Source organism: Condylura cristata, unplaced genomic scaffold (assembly GCF_000260355.1).
Source record: "Condylura cristata isolate star-nosed mole 26May11 unplaced genomic scaffold, ConCri1.0 scaffold00012, whole genome shotgun sequence".
In the NCBI taxonomy this organism is placed as follows: Eukaryota; Metazoa; Chordata; class Mammalia; order Eulipotyphla; family Talpidae; genus Condylura; species Condylura cristata.
The window spans coordinates 39,215,149-39,238,943 of record NW_004567113.1 but is presented as its reverse complement, the minus strand read 5'-3'; the positions used below and the strand labels follow the sequence as shown (position 1 = coordinate 39,238,943).

Sequence of the window (23,795 nt, the reverse complement as noted above, 5' to 3'; positions counted from 1 at the left end):
CTGTTGTTGCTGAGGTGCCTTTTGCTGTGGAGATGCCTGTTGTTGCTGAGATGCCTGTTGAAATGCCTATTGTAGAGATGCCTGTTGTTGCTGAGATGCCTGTTGAAATGACTATTGTAGATATGCTTGTTGTTGCTGAGGTGCCTGTTATTGAGATACTTGTTGCTGTGGAGGTGCCTGTTGTTGAAATACCTGTTGCTGTTGAGGTGCCTGTTGAAATGCCTGATGTTAAGATGCCTGTTATTGCTGAGATGCCTGTTGAAATGCCTGTTGTTGAGACTCGTATTGTTGCTGAGGTGCCTGTTGTTGCTGAAGTGTGTGTTGTTGCTGAGGTGCCTGTTGTTGCTGAGGTGCCTGTTGTTGCTGAGATTCCTGTTGCTGTGGAAGTGCCTGTTGCTGTGGAGGTGTCTGTTGTTGAGATGCCTGTTGCTATGGAAGTGCCTGTTGCTGTGGAAATGCTGGTTGTTGCTGAATTGCTGGTTGTTGCTGAGATGCCTGTTACTATAGAGATGCCTGTTGAACTGCCTATTACTGAGATGCCTGTTGTTGCTGAGGTTCCTGTTACTGAGATGTCTGTTGCTGTGGAGGTGCCTATTGCTGTGGAGATGCCTGTGGTTGAGACGCCTGTTGCTGAGGTACCTGTTGTTGAGATGTCTGTTTTTGCGATGCCTGTTGCTGTTGAGATGCCTATTGCAATTCCCTGACATGATTTACTCCATTCTGTTATCTTCTGTTTTGGTCATCAGCATAGTTCATATGAAAATGTTTTTATTTTAAACTAATTTCTGGATGTAAAAGTTATAATCCTCTTCTTTACACAAACACATTAGTACTTGCAGTTAAGTCAAAGTAGTCTAGTAAATGTGATCTCGTGTGGTCTCACAACATGTGATTCCCTGTAGAGAAATGGCAGGCTCTGTCTTTTCTGTATAGCCACTGTCTCAGCCGTAGTGAGTGTAACATTGCTTACCACAAATCCATAGAGTTTTAGTATTCAATAATCGTCTATCCATTTCACGTCACTGGTGTATTTCTTATAGAAGCCATACTTCTCTCCCTGGAATGCTGTTAAACATGAAAAACAAAACAACCCAAGACTTAAGCACAATGTGTATAATCCACTGCACAAATTGCGGGAAAAAAAATCATTTCTTTTATAAATTGATTCCACTATTGCCATATTCTGTTTCAGAGATGGGATGAACACAGACTAGTAATGATTGTTCTCCCCTTTGCCTGTTTTAGCTCCTGGTCTTGAAGTAATTTAGGTGCCTAGGAAAGCATGTAAAGATTTTTAATCCACCTGAATACTATTTCTTGTACAGTGAATGCAGTTTGTGACTATAAAAACAGTCAACCTTCTCCCGACTAAGCATCAGTAATTCATCAAGTCAGACCCACCGACCTCCAGTGAATCTGCATCCTTGCCCAGCTGGAGTTAGAAATATACAGGCGCAGACCAATCACTTCCCTTTACTGCTTACTGGATGTGGGTTTGACTGCAGCTATTATGCTAGGCTTGTTTGCACAGCATATCTAGACCTTTTATTTGGAAGTATTAACTTCTTCCCTGGATTCTGCTCATCTGACATTTCCTGAGTAGTGTGGCTAACATTACCCACGCATCTCCTTGCAGGAATTGCTTAACCTCACAGTGCTCCCACTTCCATATCTGTAGAAGTTGGAGCAGTGCCTTCTTCCAGGGGTGGTTGTGAGAAGTTAACTGACAGATGTCAATACAGTAATTGTAATCAGTGACCTCTGACCCTCAAGCCTAGGCCCTTTCACAATTGCAGATTATTTGCAGAGTATTAGGAAAGTGTACCACCAGGGCGCCCCAATATTGCGTGTGATTTCACCACACCTGCCATCAAAACTCCAGTCATCCTCCCCTGAGCCCGCCTCTGCCTCTGCTCCTGTCCACCAGCCTCCCTCTCCTGGTAGTTTTAGTCACCGTCCCGTGAGCTCTTGCTCCTTTCCCCTTGGTCAGCTCTGTAGGCAGCTTTCGAGGTTTGTCTTTGAGCTTTTGTTAGGTTTCTCTGTATGCCACACCTAAGTGAAACTATCCCCTATTCGTCTTTGTCCTTCTGAGTTATGGGAGGGTGAGGAATTCAATCAGTATGGGGGGCAGCGGGAAGTTCACGCACTGTGGGCTGTGGGCCCTGCAGTAACCATGAAGACACCGCTACAGCCTGTGAGCACTCGGCAAGTTACTTAGCAACTTAGCGTTTCCTTGTGTGGAGACTGGAGATCATGAGGCCTGCTGCTGGGATGATTGTGAGATTTAGGGAAACCATGTTTGTCAGAGTCCTGAAAAAGCCACTGAGCCGTTCTCAATCAGGAGGCTTTAATGACTCTCAGTGGAGTATGACTGCTGCTTGTATTCTCACAAAGCATAACTTCGTTTAATGACACTGAAGGAAAAAAAAATCAGAATAAAAATAATGGGATTTTTCTAATGTAAAATGTTTTATGTGGATCCTTTATGTCAATAGGAATAAAGCCAGTGCATGGAAAATTAATTTCACACGTTAGCCTTCTGCAAATGCCTTCTGTTCCAGGATCACATTCCCCAGTATCACTTAACCCCAAGGTGAAAATGAATAAAGCAAGAAGGAGAAACAGTTGTTAAATGTATTACAATAGCCAAGCTGTCAAATTAAACATGTTATATATAGTGTTTCTAATTGTCAACCTAATTTATATATTAATTTTTCAAGACAGTATGAGCAGAGATTTAATCAGCAACTCATTATTTCCTTGGAGGTTTTGTGGTTATAATCTGGGATAGAATTCAAGCTTTAGCTTCCAGTCTCTTCCTCTTCTGGCAGAGTCCATATGCCCAGGACAGGTTTCACAGAAAAGTGGAAATTGCTGTGAGCTTCCTGTGTGTATCTGTTCCACAATGCTCAGTGTCTGTGGTTTAAATCAGTGGTAGCTGGTCAGTTTTCACAGGATTAACTGAACCCAGTTGTTTTAGGAACAGAAAGGAATGAAATTGATACTGGATGAATCATTTGTTATTTAATGAAAAGTGAGCCCTAGAAAAAGTTTATAAATTAAAGTTGAATTATTAGTAATTGTTTTTTTAAATTTATCCACATGTGGTTTTTTTAGCTTTGCCATAACTGAAGTTTTAATCCTGAAGTTGCCAATGACTTTTTCATAATGGTTCTCTTGACCTAGAACTTAACATAGTATCTATACATTAATGGGATTTTAAACAAATACCTCCAGTACTGTTTCAAGTATGTCACTTTTACTGGTTGCTATCAATTGGAAGTTTCCATGAAACTTTTGCAATTTTTTCTTAATCATCATGAGCATTATCTTTTGTCACTTGCTTAGAACACATACTTTCACAGAAGCATCATTTTTGAAAAATAAGTAATTTACTGATGAACTGATTTGACTAAAATACTTATGTCAGGAATTATAATATCAATGTGCATTAGTTCTGATTAAATCAGTTCATTTCTTCCAATTTTTCCAACATACTGTTTCATATAAAAAACTTTTGAAGGTATAGTAATAAAGGTGGTTTTTTGACAAATGGATAAAGATGAGGTAAATGTACAGAGCAGAATACTATACAGCTGGAAAAACTGAACAACAAAAAAGCGAAATCCTGCCATTTGTAAAAATTGCAAAAGTTTCATGGAAATTTCCAATTGAGAGCAACTAGAGCCAGGTTATTATCTGGGGCAGTAAAAGTGACATACTATAAACAGTACTGGAGGTATTTGTTAAAAATCCCATTAATGTATAGTTACCATGTTAAGTTCTAGGTCAAGAGAACCATTATGAAAATGTCATTGGCAACTTCAGGATATTATCAGACAGTATTTTGCTTACTAAAATAAGTCAAAGTCAAACCCCATGTGATTTGACTCATCTGTAGTATATAGGGGAAACACAAATGAATTACATAACACAAAAACAAACTTTTGGATTGTAAGACTAATTAAGTAGTGGTTACGGGAAAGGTAAATTGGGATAAAGGAGACAATGGCACCACGAGCGAGGTGAAGGACAGACTGAACTTATAGCAGTAAAATCTAGATGTCGTATATAGCTATATTGATTTTCAATATATCTGAAATTTACAGTGTTCACTAAAATAAATTTTTTTTAAATTTCCTAGGAAATATGTTATTTTTATAGTTGCATTTTCATGCTACTTTTATTTCCCTTTTCCCCTAAGTCAGAAGGGTCATTATAGTTCATCAGCTTTTTCTATAACATGCAGTAAATGTCCCACCCAGTTTCAGCAAATTTTTTTCCATATAGTCTTTATATTTTTATTTAAAGAAATAGTGTTCATACCAGGATCATTTCACCAAAGGCCTGAATTTGGCCTCCGTCAGCACTCCATGTGTACACTACAGTGATAACCAGCCTCATTAGCAGGCCTTCCCTAAATAGTTAGCACAGCAATTTAAAAATAGCTTAATATGGCCAAGTTCTTACTTTTATGACACTTTGATTTTCTTGTATTACCTAACACCATGTCATAGCAAAAAGAATAGTCCAATCTAGTGATTGTTATGAGACTTAAAAACACTTTAAATGCAACATTTTATTCATCCAGATTATATAGGAAAAATTCTTCAGTTATTTTAGCTGCTAAGCTGAATTGCATGCTGTTGCTGATAAAATCTCCATTACCTTTTTGTAAATTTAATTTTAATTACATCAGTGTAGTGGGCTCCATGCAGATATTTACTTTAAGTATAATGGATTTCTAAAGGAAAATGTTCCATGAAAAGCATTGAGTGTTGAATATTTTATTTGAAAGCAAATGCTAAAAGTATTTTTATAACATTCAATATTGATATTTTGGAAAAGTAAAGTGAAAACATACTTTAATGCATTAAAAGGAACCATTACTACCTTTAGCTGTGCATAGTATTTAGAAGTTCACACTAAGTAATATTCATAAATGCACTAGAATGAGAAGATAACTTGACCAAAACTTTCAGTTTTGCTTTTTTTTTTTTTTTCCTGTGTAAAACTGCATTTCATTTGTTGTGACAGGACTTGAATAGCTCATCTCTTCATTGATGAGACCAGATAGGTACATTCATAAATCCATGAGATCAGCTCCATTATAGTTAAAGCACTACCCATCACTACCGCCATGTACCTCTGGCAGAAGTACCACCTTAAACTCTTTTCCAGAATTGTCGTGGTTTTTTTGTTTGTTTGTTTTTTGTTTTGTTTTGTTTTGTTTTGTTTTAATGTGGGAAACTGACTCTTTAGACAGTTATACCTCAACTTCACCATCCATGTGGCTCAGCTAATATCCAAAAGGAATTGCACAGCATTAGATTTACACACACACAAGTTTGCTGAAGGCCAGACTTCATGATCTTCAGATATTTCAGAGCGCATTTGGACATCTGAGGAAATTAGAGCATGTGATGACGTCTCCCCCTGGCCATCCCCTGAGACCATCTCCCACATCCCTGAGACCACCGCCCCACATCCCCTGAGACCATCTCCCACATCCCTGAGACCACCGCCCCACACCCCCTGAGACCATCCCCCAATCCCCTGAGACCACTCCCCTCATCTCCTGAACCATCCCCCTCTCATCCCCCTAGAACATGTGTTGCCATCCAGAATTATGGGTGTTTCATTTTGACTCTGTAAAATACAAGTTCCGTTGAGGGAACCGGGTCGTATCTCCTTCGATTCCCTAGCACTGTCGGAGTGCTGGGAACCTGATGGAAGTTGAACAAATGAAGGATGACCTGATTTATGAGTCAGTCTCGAGCTGACAGGCCAGCCAGGTACAAGCAGATGCCGGCAGCCTAGGGGCTGCATTCCAGCCCTGGTATGAAGATGTTTTCCAAGAGTTGACTAAAATGTGAATGATGTGTTTGGTATTCTCTATATGGATTTTTTTTCTTTTTCATTTGATTATGAGGAGGAATTACTGTTATATCCCAAATTCCTGCACACAGAAGAACTGAAGAATGCTTATAGTTGATACACTATAATACAACCCCAATGCATTATATTACTGAAAACAGCTCTACTTCATGTTTCACAAACACATTGTACACATTTCATACATTCCTCACTTTACTTAGGCTGCTACCTCTTTTTCTAGTTGGGATAACTTTGTTTCAGGTCTTAATACCACCTTCTTTGATACACTCTACCTGGTAATCAAGCTAAAAAATCATTTCTCGGGCCCGCTCTAGTGGCACAAAGGGTTGAAGCACAGCACTGTGAAGCTGTCATAGCCACTGCAGCATGAATTCGATCCCCAGCTGGGGAGGCGACCCACAAGGCACATCAGACCTCTCCTGACCTGCCTGCTGCCCCCCTCAGTGGTGAGTTTTAGTACATCTGCCAGTTTTGCTCCCGGCTCGCTCTCTAGCCTGTACCCCAGTTGTGTACGCATAAATAAAAAAAATCCTTTCTCTGTTTCAGTAACATTTTGCTTGTCTCTGTTCTAGAACTTACTGTATGTTGATTGTAACCTCATTCATAGCTACCTGCTGTCTAATCACAATTTGCTGTAAGTGATTAAGAGTAGGGCTATTATATGTCTTCGATTTTGCAAAATATGTTACAGCAATCAATGTGTTTTAATATGGCAAGTCCTAGTTGAGAGCTGTGTGTGAGGGAAGACATACTAATACAGTGTAAATTTCAAATTCCATATTATTTGAGTAACTCTGCAATGCACAGTTCTTACTGGTGTTTTTTTTTTTTTTTAAACTAGTGTTTTTTTAAAGATTTTTTTATTTATGCTTACAGAACTGGGGTACAGTCGAGAGGTGTGGTGGGTGAGAGGGTTCACCAGAGGTGGAGTGGACAGAAGAACAGGCAGATTGACAAGGTACACTGCCTAGGGTAGTAGTGGGTGGGTCAGGAGAGGTCTGCCATGCCATGTGGGTCACCTCTGGGGCGGGGATGGAACTCATGCTGAAGTGGCTGTAGCTTCTTATTGCTGTGCTTTAACCCGCTGCACCACCAGAGAGGGCTGCTTTTACGGTGTTTTTCAGTAGACTTTAACCTGCAAGAAAAATAGAGATGAATTATGCTAACTGGAAGCCCTTCTCAAAATTACAAAACCAAAAAAAAGCACCTGAAAACTCTGAAGTTACCAATTTTGCAGTAACTTCATGAATCATTTTATCACATGAATATTTTGAAAAGAAAAATCTTTGTTATGATAAAGCACAAATAAGTCAGTTTCTTCAATAGCACACTTCATGTGAAATCTATACCTAGCTTAGCGGCTACCTTAGAAATTTAAGCAAGCAGACTGGAGGAGCAATGAAGCAATGAAGGCACTTTTCTCCCTCCTCCTAATAATGATACCGGAGTGTTGGGGGGGGGGGTGAGTGAAATATGCACATATTCGCACATGAAGTTACCACAATTACATAGTTAAGTAAACTATTGGCAAATCAATAAAATTTTTAAAAATAAAGTAAATACACTCAAAAGAATAAAGATACTGAAAATGTGATTATCTTCGTGAAGAACATAAAGACTTAGATTTTACTTACATCTGATTACATGCTAGTTCTACTTATGATTTTAATTCTACTTTTTAAACCCAAATTAGAGAATTTTTTTTGTATTATATTTTGTTAACCTAGCTATGTTTTTCCAAGTTTCTTTGCACACCAGCATTTCTTGTGCTTCAGATGTTACATGTATCTATCAGATTGGTCTAATATATGCATGCATGCAGATAGATAGGTAGATAGATAGATAGATAGATCAGATTTTCTTTATTGATTTTCTTAAATTTGTGCTTCTGTTCTTTTCTTCAGTGTGCCTACTTCTATTCCTTTAAACATGTTATTTGGTTTGTATACCAGATAATTTCATTGTTCTTTATGGAACAATGAAATTGTTCCCCATTCATATTTGTTACCTTTATGTTTATTGATTCCTAAGGACTTTAAATTTTATGTAATTAATTAAAGCACTTTTAGAAATATGCTTCTCAACAACAAAAAAAAAAAATAGCAAAGCTTTATATACACATGGAATCTTGCCCTTTGTAACGTATGGATGGATCTAAGGGGATTTTGCCAGCTGACACCGTGACAGAGGAGGGCAAGCATCATATAATCTGACTCGTGGAAGACAGCACATGAACAGAGAACAGCTCTTAGATTTGAATTTGGATAGCATGATGGTTACTACAGCAGAAGGGGAGTCAGGTGGTGAAATAGATATATGTTAACATCACTGAAAATTCATATAGCTAATAATGCTGTCTGCATTTTCAACTATTACTTAGAATTACCTTGGAGTTTGATTTATATTACTTAGCTTTATGGAGATGTATTTTTCTTTAGTTGTATTTATGTAGCATTTTCAACATAATGGCATCTGTTTATTCATTCATTGAGTACTTGTGCTGGGGTCTACTCTGATTCTCTGATATAAAAAGGAAAGGGAGAGTCTTTACCCTCTGAATTCACAAATCTAATGTGGTGACAACATAATAATAAATTTTGCAATAAAGTACAACACATGATGCTTTCTAGGGTTATCAGAACATTGTGGGGTGACCAGGAGTTCACAACGTGTCCATCTTCAAATGGGACTCGTCAAGGCCAAGGAGATGATGCAATTGATAGGGAATTCTGAGCTTGGAGAGTAGTTTCTGTAAAGACAAGTTCAAATAATATCTGAAAACTCATGCTCTGAGTGGTACATGTTGAAGAACAGAAGATGGAACCTAATTAGGCAACATATTTACTTCTGTTGAATCTTTATCCTTTGGGCCACCAATTGCCAACCAAGACCTCTAAGAATCAGGTTGGTTTTCTTGGGATTTGTTGTTTTGTCTTGGGATTTATCTTCTCAGCTCCATTGAGCATACACATGTCAGGTGCCTTATCTTCACCAGATCCTCCCTAGTAGCCTAGGGGATAAGTCTCAGTACTATCACTGCTATGCCTGAGTTCGATCCCCAGCCAGGGAGGTGACAGCTGACTCTGCTGACTTGCGTGCTGCTCCCCTCAGCAGTGCGTTTCAGTAGATGTGCCTGTTCTACTGAGATCAGATAGGAGACTTTTGGGCTCTCGGGGTTGAGAAACAATGAATGCAAAAATAGAGAGTGGCCAAACTAAAGAGTGTGTGGCTGGTTGGACACACAGAACTTAAAGGAGCAGAAGCAGCAAAAGGGAATCAATAAAACAATAATAACAAAACCAGACAGGATGTCCAAGTGAATCACTGGCTGAGGAGCCAGGTGAAGAGAGAGAATCCAGGCAAAAGCAATCATAAAGAACCCTGGGAAACCAAATGAGAAAGACAGTTTTAGCAGAAAATATATTTTCTAAATAAATTTTCTGAGCTGCTGAGAGGGAAATGTCTTTACCATGGCTTTGGGCTTTGGGCTCAGGTGAGGTCAAGTGGTAAGATTCCAATCCAACAAGCTCATTTGGGAATATTATTTGTTTTTAGTGAAAATTTAGAACTAATCTAAACCCTATTGATGTAAAATTCAGGTTTTTCTAGAATATTGGTTAATAATTCTCCCCCAACTAATATTCCTTCTGTTGATGACTCAGGTATTATGCAGAGACCCCTCATTAACTCTGAAATCATCAAAGAATTGTTTACAGACCTCCTCAACAGAGGTCTGTAAACAAAGTGTTAATACATAAATACAAATGGAGGCAGTGATTATGTATAGAGAATAAATGATGATGCACCTTGTCTCTGATCTACAGTTTTCCAAGAGATCCCTTTTTATGCGTGACGTTCTGTGACTTATTTTTTCCTATCCATGACATTCTAATGTTTTAAAATTTCCAGTTCTCCGGATTTGTCGTCAGCAGGAATCCGGTTTTTCGATTTAATTAAGCCAGCTTATCTGTCACCCATCATAATTAATCCATTCTATCTTAATTACTTTTCCATTTCCAGAGCCAATCATCATATACTAATACAAATATAGCAAAATTTGAGTCATTTTTATAATAAGTAGCACAGAATGCCTGGAAGATATGTGCAGATGCTTCCTTCTCATTTTTTAGAAAGATTCATTGTAATTTAGTAAAATGTATCAATATTCTGCCAGAAACCAGAAAGCAGTTTCAGTTCATTCACTCCCCTCACGGCAGACACCAATTTTCTAAACTCCATTGTTTATAGCCCAGAATTCCACACTGTCTTGATTCTATATTGATCCAGTGACAAATTGTAACATAGAGAGACTTTCTCTCTCTGGAGGTGATGGTGAGGAAGCATTTCCTGTCCATTCATGTTTGTCACTCTGCATGTGTGGGTTTTTTCATTCATTCACTCCTTAATGGAGCATGACTAATCACTGGGCATACAGCAGTGACTGAGACAGAACAGGTCTGACTCCCTATTAGCTCACATGGAAATGGAGGCAACAATAAACAAATTCCAACAACAGTTCTAAAATGGACAGGTGGTGATATAACGAAGGGTGGTTGGTAGCTTTGTAGAGGGAGACCGCAGAGGAGACCTCTCTGAGGAGGCACTGAAGGGACACTTGAATGACAGGCGCTGTCTTAGGATGATAGCAGACCTAAGGACCTAGGAGGAAGTCACAGCTAGAGTGAAAGGCATGTGTGTGAGCTCTGATCCACAAACCAAGGGAAGCCAGCGGCTGCTGAAGGGACGTGAACAGGGAAGTGGTAAGAGATGAGCTTAGGGGGAGAGTGAAAACATTCATTCAAGGTTAGAAGCATGGACTTCATTTAGTCCCATGAAGAGCTATTGGAAGGCTTTCAACAAGCTATTAATGTGATCCGCTTTGCATTTTTAAAAGATCAGTTTGCTGCTCTGGGGAGAAGGATTAGAGAGAGAGAGCGGGCAATATGGAAACTGGAAGAAGAGTCTGGATGACAGAAGATTTGGTCTGCATCCAGCATCAGAGGTGAAAGAAGCAGATGAACTCATGATTCATGTAGACAGCACACAAGAACTTTGGGTGGTTTGGCTGTTGAAGGGCATTTTATAGAAGGGCGAGGATCCACCAAGTATAACTCAAGTATGTTAGTTCATCAGTGTTGAGATGTCCCTTAGCCGTTCCATGGAGTTATCCCAATGATCATTTTCATTGATTGATTCTTTGCACAGTGTGGATTTGCTATAATTCGTGCCAGCGAAAGCATTCAGCACTCTGGATTCAAATTGTGTTCTCCAACTTAGTGGCCATATGACCCAATCGAGTTAGCCCCTCTGTTTCATTTTTCCCTTGTAAAAAAAAAAAATGGAAGTCATTTTATCTATTTCTTAATGTTCTTGCCAGAAGCGACTTAATACTTGGCCGGCTCTTCAGCATTCGTAAGCACTCAGTGAATGTCAGTCATTAGATACCATTTCCCTGCCTTCTCCTCTTCACTGTTGTCCTTTCAGTCCTCAGAACCTCATAATGAGTTACAGTTACGTTTTAAGGGTGTTAAAAAAAATTCTCCTTATATTTTCTCCTAATTTTTCACTTATCTGTTGAATAGTATTCTTCAAAATTTCCTAGCAATAGTCCTCATCGAAAACATCCTTAATGTCCACATCTTGCAATATGTTTTATTTTACAAAGTTAACTTTTTGTTACTTGGGTTTTAGACATCTCTGACTTTACATAGACATAAAGGTTCTGCATGTCATCCACTTCAATGTGAGTCTAGCAACGTGGGCCCGTAAAGTGCAGCAAAGGAGCACAGCCTCCAGGCCATCACCTTCGGGGGTGCGTCACTCCTCACCTTGCTCCTCCTGCCGTTCCCTTTCCCTTTGGTCCATGATGGAACAAGGTCGGAGAATACCCTGTTCGTTGGACCACAGGGTAATCTCGAAGATGCTGCGCTGCAGCTTTGGGAACCATGTAAACACAGCTTCCTGTCATCCTGCCAGGCTGCAGCTGCATTTCACATTCTCAGGTTTGGTTATTTGCATCTCAAAATAGACCTGAGAACCCCAGGAAAGTGGAGTAGGTCAACGCAACATATGGTTGTGTTTGCATAGACAGATGTGCTTAAGGATAATAAGGAAAGTCTTTCAAGTTGGTCCCTTTGTTATAAATGTAGTGAGTAAATGTTTTATAGTCGTAGCAGTCATTCTGGAACTCTTACCAAGTGGTACTTTTCACCCACAGCCCAATTTTAAATACATATATATAATATTTTTTTAATTATATATATAATTTTATATATTTTTATATAATATGTATATATATATAGTAGTTTATTTTTATTTTTACATCACTTTGTGCATTTTTCCATCTCATTTGCAATTCCCTTGGGCATCCCATCACCAAATCACCCATGTGCCATCACCATAGTCCCATGCACTTCCCTCCCCCCAATGTTTTTGATCCCATTCCCCGCTCCACCCCCACAAAATGTCTCTGGTATATAGCGGTTCACCATTATTATTTTCTCACCTGTTCCGTTATATTCCTGCTATGAGTGAAACCATCCTGTATTTTTCCTTTTCTTTCTGGCTTATTTCACTAAGCATGTTCTTTTCCAGCTCCACCCATGTTGCAACAAATGATATGTGTTTCTCTTTTTTTGTTTGCTGAGTAATATTCCATTGTTTATATGTACCACATCTTTTAAATCCAGTCATCCATTTTTGGGCCACAGCCCTATGGTTTTAAACCATTACTCATCTTTCACTCAAGTTTGTTGAGCAAGGGACAGCCTTTTAGTCATAAGGTTCTCCCAGGTCACCATTGGTGTGGAACATCGCTCAGCACAGGTGACTTTGGAATCCGTTCCATACAGAATGTCGTCTCGCTGGGCAGCAGCATTGGAAACAGCAAGAATGAGGGAAAGGTGATTCGGGTGCATGTGGAGCAGTGAGAGGAACCTCCAGGGGCTACACCGGAAGTGAGGTGCAGCCCTACCGGACAGCAGACTTGTATTTATTGACATGGAGTAGAAAGGTGGGGCGTGTACAAAGGGAGTGTAGGTGGGGGTGTTGGATGGGCTTAGCGATGTAGGCTACGGTGCGTGGCCAGGGTTAATGTCTGGAGGCTCCATTGTTTGCCAGTCTAAGCATGTTGTCTCTGGTCTAATATCTGCCTGTTGTTACCGGCAGATACTGGTGTCCGAGTGTGTTCTTTATAACAGGACTTTAGCCCTTGATGAGAGGCATGATCCTGCCCTGGGCTGACAAGCAGGAACTGCGGCACCATGACAATACCCCAAGAATAAGGAGGGCCGAGGATCCCACAGAGTGTTGTTTAAACATAGATATCCTCCGGTTCTTCTGGTTTCCGGTTCTCTGTTTCTTTTTGTTTTTTATAATGACATGAATCATTAAAAAAAAAAATGTAGAAGTTTTTATGTGGTGTGGCACATGTAAGACAAATCCCTTCTCTGGTAGCAGCAAGTCCCAAAGTCCATTCTAAGAGACGTGGCTCTCTTAAACCGGGAGTCAGTCAAAAGGACTTTGTATGGTTTTGTATGGTTGCGCCTGCAATTTGTCTTGCCTGACTACTGAGCTGATTTTCTGGATGCTGTCCTGAATTCTTTAGAAGTTGTATTGTTTCTAAATAGTCTTGGAAATGACAGGCTCTCAGCTTAAGGAATCAACTGAATTTGCATCTCTGGAGCCAGACAGAAAACACCAGGGATTCCCTCCACTCTTCAGGCTTCATGTGAAAGCCTGGTGGTGGCTTTGCCCTTCCTGCTGTTTCAGAAGCAGTGCTGGCACTTGCTGGTGCTTGTGTGCCCACCCTCCCTCCTCCTCCCTATCGCCCTGTCTCTCTCTCTCTCTCTCTCTCTCACACACACACACACACACACACACACTCACACACTCACACACACACACGCTCACACACACACCCCCTGCAGTCAAATACAATGACTCTCCTGGTTGATTTTATTAATGTGAATATTTGTGAGTTTTCATTATTTCCTTCAACATGCATATGTGGACATAACTCACTTCCTATGTGTTTATTTTTCTATCACAGACACAGGAGCAGAAAGACAGGCACTGAAAGAAAATGTGTATCCTAAATTGAGAGAATTCTGCAGAGAAAACTATGGATTAGAATTCCAGGTAACTGATAATCTTCTTTTTGATGTATGTCCTGTTTGTGTTTATTTCTTATCACAACGTAGGTATTATAAGACAATTAAAATTTTCATTTCTTTAAACATGGGTGAAAAGGAACTCTGGAAAATGGAAATTAAATAGTCATCTTTGATGTTTTATACTTTTATACCCAGCTTCTTGGACTCTGTCTGATATTGGCTTACTTTTTTTTTTAAATCATTATTTGCTCTTTTGATATTCTCCATTGTCTGTTTGTTTTCTTTTGTTAAAGGTGGGAAGGTGCAGGCTTCTGGGCAACTTTCTGTAAGGTATTTTGTCTGAAAATGTTTGCCGTCTAAAATTGAAAGTATTCCCTTTCAGCAGCCTGGCCAAATCTTTATCTTCTTTTTATTTGCATTGTAGAATATTCTTTTTTCCTAAGCATTTTAGGGGTGTACCACCCCCCCAAATTTTAATAGTCTTTCAAAAGAGAATAAGTGAGTATGTTATTGCTAAAGTTCATCAATACCCTGGCCTTTGTAGACACCATTGATTTTTGCCACCTAACAGAAGTATTCAAAACATTGTGGTATCTTGGACATCCAAAAACTAAAAAAGCAAATGCTTCTTGCAACAGGTAACATTATTCAGAATTAGGTTCATTTACAATGGAAACCAAAACTCTTCAGTGCCATCTTAACTACATATTTACATTGCACTGACCCTGGCTGGAGACTCGGGGCCTAAGAGTACATATGCACCACTGCCAGTGGAGGAAATGTCTCCCTGTTCTCTCCCCTGGCCAACTGTATTACTTGGTTTACCTCACGAGGTCTTCAAATACGTATTATATTATAGTCTCAAAGTGACTCTCATTGCCTAGTATCAGTCAGAGGCAGGCCATTAGACACACATATTGCAGAGTTAAGTCACCATTCACTTCATAACTTGTGAATCTAAATTAAAGTCTTTGTCATGAGTCTAACACTGCCTTCTCTGAAGGTACCTTCAGAAATCTGTTCCTACTGATAACAGCGTCTCAACTGTTACAGAACTTCCAATTCATCAAGAGTCCCAAAGACTGAGGCCTCCCTTGGGACCCAGTGACTAGAGAGGAAGAATATGCCCAAGGGTATTAATCCCATCTCTGGTTTACTTTGGGTTTGCATCATTTTTGTAAGTTGAGTGAGGAAATGATGGAGCTACAGAATATCCTCTGTTTGACGTGATATTAATTAGGATTAGCCAAGGAAAAAAACTTAGTGTTTATTTTCTAAGTTATAGGTAAGCACAGGAAGACAGATAAAGCCAGAGGAGAATTGCAGAAGGCAAGAGCCATAGAATAAGTTGAAGCAGAGATCATTCTAAACAAGGGCATTGAATCAGTTGATGAGAAGCAGGATAGCAGTAGAAATAGCACTGGACAAAGAAGATAAGCAACTGAGTCCTAGCTTTATACAGTGAGTGACTTCACCTGCTAGTACTTTATTTCAGTATCTGAAATGGGGGTGGTGACAGCTTATATGTCTCAGGTTGTGGACAAAATGAAATATGCAATGTTCTGTTTGCGTCCTAGCTTCTAATAAGAGCTCAAATTATAATACCTGAATCTGCAAAGAAAATACTTTCTAGTGGTGTCTTTTCTGGCAGGTGGATTCTGAATCTCCTCGGGATATATGTTCTAGAGAGACAATTCTCTTTCCTTGATGGTGCCAGTAACTTCATGAAAAACCTCATTTGTCATAGAGTATTGTGGATTCCTTCTTTGGTTGTGCATTGAACCTTAGAGAAATGAATTACCTAGAGTTACTCAAATATTCCACTCTATTTCATGCTGCCTTGCCTTTGCTAATGCTGTTTCCTACAGTGCTTTCCAATCTGGCTTACTTGCTTCACCTCTAGGTCCTGTTCATTCTTAAGACTCTACTCTGTACTCTTGACATTACGTCTCTCACCTCCATGCTGTGGCCACGTGATTGTAGCCCTGCATACATCAATATATTGCCTTGGCTCTTCTCTCTGGTCATCAGGAATGCTCAGCCCCTCATCTTTCTATGGCTGCTTGCTTATTGCCTTCAGATTGCCACTGAAGACTAGAGATGTTATTCATCCAGCTTAAAGTAATCACATAAGTGCTCTTTTTTAAACTCAATCCATTTCAGTTCTTTACATTATATGTGTCAGACTTTTCCAGGTTTTGAGTCCTCGCTTCAATTATATAATAAACTCTTTAACTGTCTTGGAGACCGTTTCTAGTAAACATGTCTTAAGGGCCCTCCCTCGTGGCACAAGGGGCTAAAGCACAGAACTATGAAGCTATCCTCAGCCACCACAGCATGAGTTCGATCCCCAGGGAGGTGACTCACCTGGTGCAGCAGACCTCTCCTGACCTGCCCTCTGTCCCCCTCAGTGCTGTATTTATGCCTGTACTGTTCCCCACTTTGTCTCTGGTGAATCCTCTCACACATACCCCACAGCACCGTTGGCCTGTACGCCAGTTCTTATATGCATAAATAACTCTTTTTAAAAAAAACATGTCTTAAGACTTGGACTTTATTTGCAATCAATAGAGACATTACTGGAAACAAAGCCCTCTTAATTTCCAATCTTAAACAGCACTTGTCTGTTTATTAAAGTGGCGCCACTTGCTACCATTTGAATTTTGCTAAAATATGGTTAATATTTCTAAATAAGATAGGGTTAAATAGTTCCACCATCTGTCCTTGCATTTAACTGTCGTAGTGGGTCTGGGAGCAGGAAGTCCCCGGTGCTGGCCCCACCCTTCTCTCTGACAGGCAGGTGTGGGTTCCTTGGTGTGGAGAGAAGTGTGAAGCTGAAGCCTGAATTCTGCCAGCAGGAAGACCTTGTCCTACCTGCTTTCTGCTCCACAAGAACAAGGGACAGATGCTCATCCTTGGCAAAGGTGCCCCTGAGGTCCCTTTCAACTGGAATTTTCCCTTTTTCCCAGTTTCTCATCGGCTATTTCCCAGGGTTCTGGAATTTAAAATCTTGGCTTATTCGTTACTTCCAACCAGCATCAAAGCTGCTATTCTTCTCCTTGATTCACGGGTCACCGTGTTTCTTAGAAGTTCTCCTTCTATTTCATGTCTCCTTCCTTTCCTTTTCACAAGTGACATCATTGCTCAGATTCCCACTCCCTTTTCTTAGTGCTGAGTGGCACACCACCCCACCCTGGGCATTTGTGGGTTCTGGTCCAGACTGTACACAGCTGCCCAAATAATCTTCCTTGAACGATACCAGATTTCACTCATTCTAAGATGCATGTTTTTCCTCATTTTATATCTCCAAAATCAGGGTCTTCCTTCCAAAGAAATGGTGTGTCATCATGTAATTGGCAGTACATTTCCTTTTTAGCAGAACCTGCAATATCCAAGCAGCCTGCAACTGATGATGTTGTATATATTCAATAACATGCAGCATGTGACATGATTTATGGCATAGATTGGAAATAGCACCAATTTTTCTATTAGAAAGATTAGGGGCTCGGATTCCATGTCTGCACATCACCAGTCTTGCGGCTCTCTGCAGATGGCCTAATGTGGTTGACAGTTCTGCAAAATGAATGGGATAATGTTTATGTGTTGGGTCTTAGGCAAATCCAGTGAGACAGGATGGAAGCCACTCAGCCAGTGTTAATTTCCCTGTCTTCCACCTGTTAAATTCTTTTCTCCTAATCACCAACCCCACGTAATGCAATTATTCATGTGCAGTTTTCTTTTGCTTATCAGAATGCAACAGAAGACCTTTGACCAAATACACCTGTCTGAGGGATGCTTAATGTCTGGTGCAGAAGGAGTGGATAAAATATTTAGGGAACACTCACTGTATCACAAACAAGAAAGAATTATGCTGCAGGACAAAAACCTTGCAGATGAGGCCATCAGCTGGAGAGAAAAATTCTCCTTTAAATTATTTCTTAAGCATATCAAATTTCTCTGGGGTTTGCTTTGGAAATGGGGAATTGGGTTAAATCAGTAAAAATAGTTTTATCAGTAACACTGATGGCAACTTACCTCTGCCGTCTACGTAGGACTCTGGAAAGCGATCACCTTATAACAATCACCCCATCCCACCAGTGTACCCGGACATTGACATATCATCATCATGGCCAGGGACCATGAGGTTTGATTTTTTCCCAAGCTGCTCCAGTTACTTTACATCCCAAATACTGAGTTAACAGCCACTTGTAGTTCTCCACGGCAGGGAGAGGTGACTGCAAAAGAGCATGGGATGAATAACTGGCTGGAGAGTGAGCCCAAAGCTTGGGGCTCCCCATCCACAGCAGGGAAGATTCACCTGCATCCACTGCAGAGTGACACTAGGCTCGACCACACTGAGCAGAAAAGAACCAGATTTCAGTCACACCCAGAGCCAGCCGAGGCTGCTAGGAACCAGGAAGAGAGTGCAGAGGGTCTGGGGCCCGTGGGTACCTGAGAACTCCAATTTTCTGCATTTGAATAGCCAGCACCTGGGCAGCATCCTGGAGGCAAAGAAGCAGGGGAGAGGGGAAGTCCAGGCCTTTGAGAGACTCAGCATCTGGATCCAAAAGGGAATAAGCACCTGGCAGAGTCTTTGGAAACATCAATTCAAACTAAGGGGTTTTTTTGTTTTGTTTTGTTTTTTGTTTTTAAGATTTATTTATCGATGCAGACAGAACTGGGGTACAGGGGCAGTGAGAGGATTCACCAGAGGCAGAATGGGGAGCAGAACAGGCAGATCAATGAAGTCCACTGCTGAGGGGAGAGGCGGGCGAGATATCTGCTACGCCATGTGGTCACCTCCGGGGCCGGGAATCGAACTCCCACTGCAGAGGCTGTGGCTAGCTTGCAGTGCTGAGTCCTACCCGTTGTGCCACCAGGGAGGACCCCAAACTAAGGTTTTAACTGGATAATTGAAAGTTCACTTCATTGTGCCTCCCTGAAGACAGAAATTGGATAGGAAGCCCACACTAGTTTTGGACAAAATAACTACATTCTCTCTGCACATTGAAGTTGCAGGGTGAATGGTGACTCTTGTGACCTTGACCTTCCTAGTGACTCATGAAGTAAACATTTACTTAGTCGCGTACCAATGGCCCATCACATCTGGAGTCATCTGCCTTTCCTCCCACATTTTACTTCTTCTCCACAGCCTCTCTGCTCTATCCAGTCTCTTCTATGCACAATTTCCCCCCCCCCCATCTGCCAGCTTAGGAATCACAATAAAATTTATTTTATTCTGAGTTGCCAGCATACGTCACTGACTTAATAATAGACAGGATGTGTGGTCTTGCCCCTGGTATTTTGTCCATTTTCAACCAGTCATCCTTTTCCATTTTCTCTCCGTCAAAGGCGTGCCTCTTTCTACATTGAAATGCTCCCCTCCCCACTGGGTCCCACATTTCACTCAAGCGCTACACTTGGGCACTGTCTGTCAAAGCCTGGACAGGTCTTCCCGAATTGATCTCTGCCAAAAAAGAGTATAAGCACCTTACAGCATCCTCCTCCCAGCCACCTGACAGTTTATTTAATATTAATAAAAAATAGGAAAGCGTGATATAAGAGATAAAAAGGAAGGGAAAAAATTAGGTCGTAAATGACCTTGATCACCCTTGTTGAACTGTGTCACTCACTGTCTTGACAGCATGGTGTGGAGAAACTCTCCTGCCTGACTTCCCCAGACAGAGCTGCTTATCCTCTACACTGTGTGCATATGGCTTCCACCTAGTATTTTCCTAAATATAGCACAGTGGCATTGTGGCAGTGCCAGGATGAACTGGAGGAGCGATACCCTGCCAGACATTTAATTCTGCTAAATTGTAGCTGTCTGATTACCCTCCCCCAACATTGGAAGTCACCCAAGAGGATTAATCCTTCAGTAAACAGAATGAGAGATCCCAAGTGCAGGTGACATTTAAGTCTCCCGATTGGGTGCCATCACCACGAAGCCTTTCTCAAATTCTGAAGACAGGTAGCTATTTCTCTCCCTCCTCATTCTTTACTTCTTAAGGGAGGAAGAGGAAATCTTTTAACAAGTAAAACACAGAAAAATAGCACCAATTATGATGTCTGCTTTGTCCATTAGGTATAAGCCATTGGAAAAAAGTAACTTCCACCCAGTATTCTTATCTGTGAGACAGTCTTCTTTGGCCTGACCTTAGCTCTCAGCTCCCCAAACATTGTCTGTGGCTTTCTGTATAAGTTCAGTCCATGTCACAATTTTGTCTGCAACCCTGTTCTTTCTAGAAGGCCTCCTCAAGAACCTCTCTGGCGTGCAGTCTCCTTCCCATCCAGACTGCCCTGTGTTTCCTCACGGATATCTGCCATAGCCCCCAAGAACAGATTAAGATGCTTATTCCAAAGTCCTTATTCATTTATTCATAGGCATTTATTGAGCCTCTGTTCTGGACCAGGGAGGGAGGTGGGTGCAGCTTTATGCACCCCATAAAATTGGGGACGGGGCCCTCCCTGGTGGCGCAGCGGGTTAAAGTGCAGCATTAAGAAGCTAAAGCCACTTCAGCATGAGTTCCATCCCCGCCCGGAGGTGACCCACATGGCGCGGCAGACCTCTCCTGACCCATCTGCTGATCCCCTCAGCAGTGTACTTCATCAGTCAGCCTGTTCTTCTCCCCACTTTGTCTCTGATGAATCCTCTCACCACCCCTCACCTCTGGCCTATACCCCACTTCTGTATGCATAAATAAATAAATCTTGAAAAAAAAAAAGTTGGGGACATGATTCCTGCCTTTGTAGAGTTTAAGTCTCACAGAGAATCCAGTTGTGAAAACAGGCTAGAGTGATGCTTGCCATTGAGGGAATACAGGGTGCCCTGGCATGCAGAGTGGGGTACTCGTTGCATCTGGAGGCACAGGAAGGACTTCTGAGGGAGGAACTGATGTCTGAGTATACCCCGAAGGCTGAGTGTATGGAAGTGGTCAGGTTTAAAAGAATATTCCAGGCAGAATTAACAATATTGTTGGCAAATCTGGGTAATATTATATAGCATTCACTGCCTGCTAGACACTTGTAAGTAGTATGTGTGACTGGTTATATTAATTTGTTTAACCCTTGCTGTGAGCCCGGGAAGTAAATTTCATCTTTCCCACTTTATTAGATTAGTACAATCCAAAATACAAAAGTAAGTGCTGGAGAGCACGGCTAATAAATGCTAAACTCGGAATTTGAATCAAGGCAGTTTAACTCCAGCATTCATATGCTACATCACTGAACCAAAGACCCTTTTTTTTTTCTTTAAGATTTGTTTTATTTAGTTATGTATGCAAGATCTGGGATGCAGGCCAGAGGTGAAGGGATGAGAGGATTCAACAGAGACAGAGTGGGAAAGAGAACAGGCAGATCTACTGAAATACACTGCTGAGGGGAGCAGCGAGAGAGACAGGAGAGGTCTGCCGCGCCATGTGGGTCAGCTCTCTGGCCGAGGATCCAGATTGTGCTGCCGTGGCTGAAGACAGCTTTGTAGTACTGACACTTAACTCCCTGCACCACCAGCAAGTTCGCCTCCCCCCTCGGCAAAGGCCCCTTAATTGCCGTACCAAAAACAATGCCCTCAGATGCATTCTCTGTGCCCAGCTGCCAATACAGGGAGCTGGTAACTAGTTGCAGGTTGGGTAAGGTTTCTCTCTGCCTCGAGTCTCTCTAGCTTGGATGCACCATGGTTTCTGCCTTGTGACAGCTTCTCTGCTTGCAGCAACTGATACCTTTTCTCCGTCCCTGTGTTCCTCAAGCGTGAATTGCAGGTGTCCCTTCTTAGTTCATGAACTAGTTCTTCCTTGCCATCGTATTTTAATTGTTAGGGCTGTATAGGAACTAAATATCCCTAAACACAAAGACTTAAGGTCTAAGCCATTAGTTTGTCTTCATGAGACTTCAGATGAAGCATCGTCTTTCTCACTGTTGACCCGTCTTTCTCTCTGGTGATTATGTATGACCACAGGAACCAGCCAGTCCTTCCTGGGTTTGATATAGGACTTGTTTTTTCCAGAAATCCCTTTCTTTATCGTCCTAGTCATGCTATCTCATGACTAAGGGAGTAATTACATGTCAGTACTTTCAATAGGTCTAATAAAAGTGTGGCCATGATTGGTGTGGCCATGAAGTGACTTTTTGTTTTTCCTGAATCCCTTGTAGGCATTTGTGGAAAGTCATTATAACGAGAGCAAGAGTTACCATACTAATACACCATAACTACCATGGTGGGATGAACATTCTAGTAAAGGGACACAGTTACTAAAACATTCAAGTGAGTCCTGCCTTCACTTTGGAAAGTTAATGTCCTTGGAAACGTATGTCCACGGCACACTAATGTCGTTCCTGTTGTGTTCTTCTGAATATTTTTAGCAGTGGCAGATGTTAAGCCCTTTAGGAATAGATTTGATTTTTGGAAAGAACTAAAGGGCCTTTCAGCGCCATGTCTTATAAATGTAAAGACCTGTAAGACTGGAGAAAACCATTTTTAATAAAAATAAGCTCCAACTATAAAGTGACAAGATTTTTTTCTTCAATGAAATGAGGTGATTCTTCCAGAGGAAATGCCCTCAGCAATGGCAGATCATTGAAATGAGTGGGTAGCACCATGGTAATAACTCTGAGGACGACCTTCATTTCATTACTGTATTTGCTCCAAACAAAATCAGTCACATTGTCCCTGTAGATACATTTGGTTTTGCATTTAGATAGTGTCATATATAGTATGGGGAAATTGGGAAAGAACACAGTTTAACAAAGGCTCCATCTAGAAAAAAAAAAAAGGATAATACAAAGTGACTATGAATTCAGCTTGGACTCTTTTTAAAATAAAGCATGAGGTTATTATTACCTTCTTAGAGGCCACTTTATTGTTTGCTTTGGTAATCTTGGTGCTTAAATGACTGTGTCTGGTTTCAAGTGGTCAAATTTGTTAGGGCTTTTATTTGTTGGCTTTTTGTCCTCAGACCAATTCAGCACATTATAATAAGTATGATAAATTAGTTTTCCTAAATATATCTTAAGACAAGTTAGATGGTTTTAAGTAAAAAGAGATAAAATCAAATTATTTTCCTGAGCTTTTATACTTAATGCTGAGCTTTTATACTTAATGCTGAAAGAAGTGAAGGCACATAAAATCAGCTGTCAACAAGTTAGTATTCCAGTAAATAGTAAATTAGATTCCAGTGTCTGCAGCGCCTGGACATTAGGTTAAAAGCTAAACTTAATTTTTTTAAGTATGCAATAAATCTTGTCTTGTTGAGCACTTTGGCTTCCAACTGTTTTTTGCCAGTTATTGATCATGTGGATATATGGCAGTGTGCTTGCCTGAAATGCTGTTTTGTGTTACATAAGCTAGATATTCTGGTTATTTATTTCCTCTCTCTTCATGGTTGCTTGATTTTATCTTTTCTCATCATTCTTTGCCCATAAAGACATTTGAGAAATGGCCATTTGAGAAAAAAAGCTGGGAACAGAATAGTTATAAAGTCTTGGATAAGCAAATCAGTGGCCAAAATTGAAGGAAATAACAGATGCAAAAATCATTGCAGGTCCAAAGAAATCATGTGACACTGAGGTTTATATTTCAAACAAACAAACAAACAAACAAAAAACCTTGCTTTAGCTTTTCCCCTAGTCTTTGATCCACAATGTATTTAGTCAATCATATGTTTAGCTCTTAATAGGCTAGGTCCTTGATTTAAGGAAGCATTTACTGCCACTGCACTTGATTCTATGAGTAGTGAATGTAAGAAAATCACTATACAAAGTAGATATGCAAAACAACATTTTTCAAAT

General features: G+C 40.6%; 1 protein-coding gene across 1 annotated transcript in view; it reads left to right on the top strand.

Annotated features, from left to right (window-relative positions):
- The window catches only part of NWD2 (NACHT and WD repeat domain containing 2), a 108,068-nt gene that overhangs the window by 25,276 nt on the left and 58,997 nt on the right, over positions 1-23,795 (top strand). Inside the window, exon 2 of the mRNA XM_004681355.2 lies at positions 13,949-14,037. Within this exon, the coding sequence (XP_004681412.1) occupies positions 13,949-14,037 (89 nt within the window). The remainder of the gene's footprint in view (positions 1-13,948; positions 14,038-23,795) is intronic.